This window comes from Fulmarus glacialis, unplaced genomic scaffold (assembly GCF_000690835.1).
Source record: "Fulmarus glacialis isolate BGI_N327 unplaced genomic scaffold, ASM69083v1 scaffold23927, whole genome shotgun sequence".
Classification (NCBI taxonomy): Eukaryota; Metazoa; Chordata; class Aves; order Procellariiformes; family Procellariidae; genus Fulmarus; species Fulmarus glacialis.
This window is the reverse complement of record NW_009225480.1, coordinates 24,714-32,224: the sequence shown is the minus strand read 5'-3', so window position 1 is coordinate 32,224 and position 7,511 is coordinate 24,714. Positions and strand designations below refer to the sequence as shown.

Genomic DNA, 7,511 nt, shown 5'->3' with positions numbered 1-7,511 from the left:
CAGCAGCTTTTACAAACATTAGAAGCTCTCACAACAGTGAAACAGTGCTTTGAAAGAGTTACTGTGATTCTTTGATAGGTGCAAAACCTGTCCTGCTGTGAGAATGTTGCTTTAGAATTCTACATCTTAGAATGAATACCTATTAAACCGCTTGAGCATGATGGCATTCTCAGTGCACAGGTCGTCTGCAGGTAGAGAACTTGCTTGCCAGCGAAGCCGCTCATCTGCATTGGAAAGGTACTCTGTCCTTGCAATGTCTGTACGGAACTGCAAGAAGTACATACAGTTAGTATTTTACTAGAGATTCTCCAACGAGCTGGTGAAGACGTTTTGAGTAAATGCAGCTCTGCAAGGTATTCTTTTCCAATAACTCCATTCTTTACTTAGCAATCTTAAAAATTCTTTTACCTGTTGCAGTAAATTGATTTATGGTTCACTTATCACAACCATATCTTTACCTGGATATTTGCTTGCTGCAAATGGTGAGACCATGTAGTGAACAGATTCTGACGCATCTGCTGATCAAAGTAGCCAGCATAGGCAATAAAAGCTCCTGAAAGTAAGCAGTCTCCTGCAATAGTGGACATCTGGTTCTTGAAAGTTTCACTTGTCTTTTCCCATCTTTCACGTTCAGCAGAAAGACTCTTCAGAAGAGCTGTGCTACGGTTTACCTAGAAATAAGTGGTGAAGTAGTCTCTTTAGATGACAAATTGTTACAGTATTAAATGTCTCTGGGGACACTTATATTGACTCAAGGCCCACGTTAAATTTAAAAGCTCAGAATGAAATTATATTTATGTTTCTTCACTTCAGTGTTAATTTATTATGTTGGTATTCAACTGTTATTTGGAAGAATTTAGAAGTGTAAGTACTAGCATAGTAGTGACATGCTACTAATTAATCAAGGACATTGGGAATTTCGCCCCCCCGCCCCAGTAAAGTCCAGTTAAGATATTACAATTACACTACATCCATGCTTCTTTCCAAAGGCTTCCCACTTATTTTAAGCCTTATGTGAACTGTCTCATAAATCAACTGACAACATGAGTTGATATTTCTAACTCCAGCCAGGTTTCAGCAGCTTAAGAAGTTCATGAGATCCAGGGATGAAACAGACAGCACCACACAGGGAAAGCAACCAAGTCTGCTCACAAGTTTGAAGAATGGTTCAATTTCTGACTGTCAAAGATTAAAGAACAGAAAATTACTGATACATAAAAGTCTTACTTTTGCTTCTACAGCAGCCAAGTCTGCCTTAATAGCTTGAGCCTCCGAAATCAGTACTGCATATTCTTCTTTGTAACGGGCAATACTGGCCTCAAGATCACGAATCATCTGCTCTACTTCATTTGCTTTCTGCTGGTTGTCTTTGGCATCATCCTCCAGCTTCTGCAGTTCATTGCGTAGAGGTTCTACTCTTTTCAACATATCAGCATAGTTCAGCTGTGAACAGTAAACAGGCCTTTTATACTCTATAAAATCACATGCGTTAACAAGAACCACAGCATTCAGGTATATACTATCAATTGCATTTTTCCAAGCTTAGGTACTTGCAACCTGTACAAGAACTAACAGCTACTTAACACAAACTTAGGATTGTTTATCAAACCCTAGGACTCTAGTTTAAACCAAGCCTGGATACAAAAGTAATTCATTTTTGCAAGATTCTTTTACTGCTCTTTAGACATACAGGAAGTAATCTGAAAGGTTGAGACCACACTAAGTAGTGTACAGCACTGTTTTGCATAAATACTTGATTGGGTGTCCATGCCAGTACTGCGCTAATCTGCCTTTCTTAGTAAAGAACCGAGTATAGCCAAGACACAGAACAATTAGGATAGGACCTATTGGCAAGATTCAAGCTAAGCAGAGTCTCTACGCATCACGCCATTCATAGCAGGCACAGTTTTAACAAGTCAAGCATACTGCTGTATTGAACACCAACAGGCAAGTGAAAACATCCTTGGATATCTCAGAACGGGGGCATCTTCCCAAAAGCCTATTCCTTTAGGAAACTAGTCAAGTATTTTAAAGCCTGCCTAAAAGACCTTAACAGAGCTGCCTGTGAGTGTGCCCCACTCTGAAGCAAGTCAGAGACTGCATAAGTTTCATTAAGAGGATTGCATTGCATTTTCCAGCTGAGAACTGTACTGTCCTGTAGAATGACACTACATACAGAAAGGATCAGCTATTGTTTACCTAAAGTTTCTCGGTGCAAAAGCTATATCACAACTGGCCATTAGTTCTCTGGCACAGTACTAAGGGCCCAAAAGCATTCATCTGAAGCTTCTACTGATTTCTTTGAAGCAAAACAGCTTGCAATATTTAGTTGAACAGAGACAGATTCAGAGCCTTTAGACACAGTTATATGCCTTCAGGCTCGCTCTTTTCACCTTATGTTTGCTTTCCCACAGTACTGACTTTACCTGTGCAATTGCCCATTTCACCATAGGCCCGCAGGCCAATGATGCTCTGTTTACAATTTCATAATTGTAACTTGGATTTGACAGGTAGTTTTTCTTCATCTTCTCCCGGATGGCATCACTGCAAGGGAAAAGTTTTTAGAGATAGCATGAGTACACTGTATGTCAGCACACAAGTGTTCAGTATCTCTTTATATGGCCTGCCTTCCACAGTTGACATGAACATTTCTTAGCAGTTTTGCTGACTGGTAGCTGCGATGTTTTACTTAGTTCAAGATGTTGTTTCAGAAATTACAGCTTACGTGTGATAAAAGGCATTTAACAATATTTTAGGATTAGTCACTCACAAATTGCTTAACTCTGCTCAGAAAAACTTGGGGTTGGAAGGGAATTCAGGAGGTCTCTAGTCTGACCTTCTGCTTAGATTCAGAGCCAGCTAGGAGGTCAGTCTAGATAAAGCCCTCAGCAACCTGGTCTGTTATGGCTGCATAACAACTTTCAACTAATAATGTGGCTTTGGAAGCAACAGATTGCTTTTCAACCATGCCTTCAAGTTACTCAACGGCAGCTGTTTTGTCCCAGTTTGCATGATACACCTTTGCTTCAGTAGTCTGTTTCCTGTACCACCTACACATTCATTACATGCAGGAATAAATTAGTCTCACAAGAAGTCAAGTGCTAGTACAGCAATTACGCAGAGAAAAGTCCGATTAAGACCTTCCATATCTCTGTGAATAGTTTATTCACATAAATAATTCACACTTGCACTTTACCTGATTTCCTCAGCAGAGAAGTTAACAATGGTTGGAATGAAGTTCTCTCTCATGATGATGGAACGTATTTGCTTCCAGTCAGTTGTACTTTCACCCAGTAGTAGGCAGATGGACTCCAATGCTAGCTTCACTGCCGCAGGTGGATTAGCCATAGAACGGACCTCTACCAGATGCTGTTTCTTTATCGACTTCACAGCTAACCAGTGCCAGAAAGATGATGAATGTTGATTGGGAAGAAAACGAACAGTCAGCGAAGTCTGTTAAAGTACCTTGGATTAGTAAAAATGCTTCAAGAGTGTCAAAAAGAATTTGAGATTATTAGAGAAGCAGATACTAGTGGATAAACTTTTGTGAATGTCAACTTGCCAACTGGCCACAGGCAACTTATTCCGCTGCCTAAAAATGATTCACTTAAAGCTTTATTACAAGCAATGACTCCTCTATCCAGTTTAATGAATTGACAGCTTGATTGTATGCTGTCTGTACAGTAATAAGGCATCAGTGGTCTTTCTGGTTATGAGGTTTCTTTATGAACATATAGACTGAATAAATAACTAGAGCTGGTCTGCCAGAAACGAAGCCACAAGCCATAAAAGGAGTATCAAGTATCAGATCCGTACTATAAACAGCACAAAATCAGAGCTCAAAGATTAGGAATTTCTTCAACACTGTTCAGCTCCATGCTAAGATCCTACACTTTTGTAAGGCAGAACCAACTCAGACTGCACCAAAATGCAATCCCATAGACTTCAGTTTTAGATCCAATCCCATAGTGTGATCTCTTCAGGTGCTAACATACCATTCTGAGCTTCAATGACAGCAGGCTCCACCTTGTCAAGATCTTCTTTCACACTCATCTGCTTGTCTGCAATGACCTCCTGCTGCTTGTGCAGCTGTTCCTGAATTTCCTGGCTCATGACCTAGGAGGAAGTTTCACAGACAAAATACTGCTTTTTAGAAGTTGAACTTCTTCCAGTACTTGCTCTGCAGGCTCTGTTTTGCAAACAAAAATATTTACTATGCACAGAGATTTAACAAAGATTTTTACCTTTTTATCTTTCACCATCTTTTTCAACTTGTCATTGGCTGCTGCATTCTTCACTTCCAGTTCCTGACTCTTTATTCTTAGGTCACGCCGCAGTTCTTCCACCTGAGATAGATTGTAAAATGGGAGAACTCAGAATAAGCATGGGGATCTGTTTAGTCACTCCAGCCTTATAAAAGGTAAAGTTTTAAAGATATGTACCTGATCAACTGTTTCCTTGATTTTTCTAAGGCCAACATTCAAATGCATTTGCTGTTCCTCCAATTCACTTCGTTTCTCATTGAACAAATTGGCATAATGGTTGATGAAGTCTAAATAGTGGCGTGGTGTGATCGCCATGGTTCTGCCTCCTCGTTTTGCCAGACGAGCATTAGCCTTTAGGGAAGAAGGAACTGTAGATTACACATTGGTTTTAAACCTTTTCAAATGCCACTTTTTAGGAAACTGGTGCATGATGCTGTAGCCTAGAGATCAACACAAGTTAAGGAACATAATAAAAACATACCTGATGGAGAGTCTGATGAACAAACACACAACTATTAACAATAGCTTCCCTGTGCGATGGTGGTTGTGGTAGCTTATCATACACAACTGGCATGTAATCAGGCACAATGTAATTTGGTTTCTCAAGATCCATTTTGCTTGTGAATTCTTTTCCAACTTGGTACAGTGCCTCAGTTGACCAGTCTCCAAACCAGTTCAAGACACACCTGAAATACAAAGCATTTGTGAAGACTTCCCAAAAAGTACTGTTTGAACAGCATTTGTAGTGCATGTTGGAATATATAGCAATTACCTGTTGAAGAGCGCAGGAGAGGTAGCTGCCCTATCCTTCAGGCCCTCAGAAGATGGATTCATAGTGAATACAACATGGAGATTGCGAATAACTTGGCTGGTGAACCATTTGTACAGTTCTTCGTGTGAATCTAACATTAAACCTTCTTTCTGTGCTCCTTCTTTACACTGAGTCATGAGGGTGGCATATTCATCTCCTTCAAAGAGACCAGGAACCTAATTCAAAAGATAGTTTTGTTGCAGCTTATAGTTGTAAAAAGGTGCTTAAAGTATTTACTTAAAATCTTCTTACCTCTCCATTGGCTAGGAGAGTGTTCATTCTCTCCAGGAATCCAGAATCCAATACATTTGACTCATCCATTATAAAAGCTATTTTTTCATTTTTACAGCCAGAACGTCTCAATACTGTCCTAAGGTCTTCATCAAAATCTTCACCTGTGTATTTTCTGTGAACCTAGTAAGATTTAACATTAGTTATTAACATCTTGTTTTAGCTTTTAAAGGGATTTTTTAGGAGTCAATATTTAGGAAGTGCGAGTTTTGACTAACAGTTAAGTGAAACTAGCATGCCAACCTTAATTTGGTAGACGCTCAAACCGTTCATCCAGGCAACAAATCTTGAGAGAGTTGTTTTCCCTGCTCCACTGACTCCAATAAGCAGCAAGTGGCCCTGCGGCTGACGGAAGATTCTGAAAAAGTATGTAAGCAAGTACATTTTGATCAAGTGTTATCAGCTTACTGAAGCTTTTCCTTGAGCATCTAAACTTCAAGTTACTACCAGAACTGACACATCTTTCCAGCTAGGATCCTGCTATCTGGAGGCTAGAAATAAATAATCTATGGACAACAGTGGGATCATGCTCCATTCTTACTTAGTCTGTACTCAGGCTACTCTATTTCAGAACAAGTGGCTAAATACTATTTATATGAGCAGCAACTGAAGTCTCCACTTACCGGTCAATTCTTAACACATGATCCAAGACTTCATTGAACAGAACAAGTGGCACATCAAGTTCTTCTTCATAAAAGACTTTAAGCCTAGCTTTCACATAGTCTCTTAATTCTTCTTGGTCCACTGGAATATAATCCTAAAAGAATCAGTCAATACAGTGTGGAATTTAAGATTACGGGAATTCTGCTTAGGGATCAATTTATGAGTGGATGAAAGCAGAACAATTAGAATACTTAGAGTAGCAATCCCCTACAAAAGCTTAAGAATGCTGTACTCATTTAACTTGCACAGGAACATGTCCACATCTTAGAGTGCCACATAGAGCAGCATGAGGCTTAAACACTGTTATCTACTGAACCTATGATAAGTTGAGCCTGTGCTGCCAGTCACCGAAGAGACTAGGAAGTAGCATGACAGACCTACTCCCTCCTCACTCCCCCCATTTATTTTAAACAGCCTTTCCTAGGCGTTTGCTATTGGTCATAGAGATGGCTAGCAGGCTAGATGGACTTTCGCCTTGACCCAGTAGGATTTCTACAGATTGCCCAGCTGGATCACTTCAGATTACAAGAAACAGTCCACCATAAAATTTACAATATCAACATTGTTCAAGGGTCACTGCCTTATCCAAGAGATTGCACAAGCAGTAACTCAGCAACTTTCTGGGAGTGTTATCCTGTTCTCAAGAAATATTATTTAATACTGCCTTTATCTACTGTGGTAGATCTTAAAATAGTATCCCTGGCATAACAGCTATTAACTTTGTGGTAGAGTTCACTTCAGATAATCATAGTAAGAACTTATTAGAGATTAGTTTAACAAAATGATGGGCACTGACTATCATGTTAATATAGTCATAAAAGCAGCATCACCCAGTTGCTCCCGAACTATTTAATTTTACTTATTTATTTATTTTTACCTTCGACAGCCAGTTGCTGTATAAGATAGGTCTGCTCATAGCTTTTTCTTTGTCAATATTGGGGAAGTGTTTCAGAGCAACCATATCAATGTTCTCATCAGTCCAGCGTCTCTCCTCATCTTCTACAAGTCTGGATAAAGAAAAAAGTCAGTGACTACAAATCCTCTGTGATGGGAGGATATAATCACATCACATGGCAGTGCCACCACTAAAGTATGTTTCTGTTTTGCATAGATACAACTCCCAATAGTGTTAAGTTAAAGCGAGGGGAAATATTCTCATTTGTATTCCAGCTATTTAACATGAAGCACACTTCAGTTTGATCTTCTAATGAAAGTTGTCAAGGAGTGGGGAAAGTTCATTTTGCACCCTTTTTTTTTTTTTGCCCCCCATCTCATGTTTATTTTACCTGTCTTGGAAGAGACGTAAGGCTTCATGGGCCCAAATCCTGATAAGGCCTTCAACTGGTAAGGTTTCTAGTGGTCTTAATGCTTCAAATATGCCTCTCACCCATCGAGTCATTTCACGAGGTGAATAGATGTAGTGTGGCTGTGTGTCTTGAGTGAATCTCTCCTAAAAATTAAAATATAATTAGTTACTTCAT

General features: G+C 39.5%; 1 protein-coding gene across 1 annotated transcript in view; it reads right to left on the bottom strand.

Moving 5' to 3' along the window:
• The window catches only part of DYNC1H1 (dynein, cytoplasmic 1, heavy chain 1), a 42,645-nt gene that overhangs the window by 12,769 nt on the left and 22,365 nt on the right, over positions 1-7,511 (bottom strand). The window contains 15 exon segments of the mRNA XM_009582500.1: positions 140-267; positions 459-671; positions 1,228-1,443; positions 2,427-2,544; positions 3,197-3,392; positions 3,996-4,116; positions 4,245-4,346; positions 4,443-4,616; positions 4,747-4,951; positions 5,038-5,252; positions 5,329-5,490; positions 5,611-5,725; positions 5,991-6,124; positions 6,908-7,037; positions 7,317-7,480. Coding sequence (XP_009580795.1) covers positions 140-267; positions 459-671; positions 1,228-1,443; positions 2,427-2,544; positions 3,197-3,392; positions 3,996-4,116; positions 4,245-4,346; positions 4,443-4,616; positions 4,747-4,951; positions 5,038-5,252; positions 5,329-5,490; positions 5,611-5,725; positions 5,991-6,124; positions 6,908-7,037; positions 7,317-7,480 — 2,393 coding nt within the window.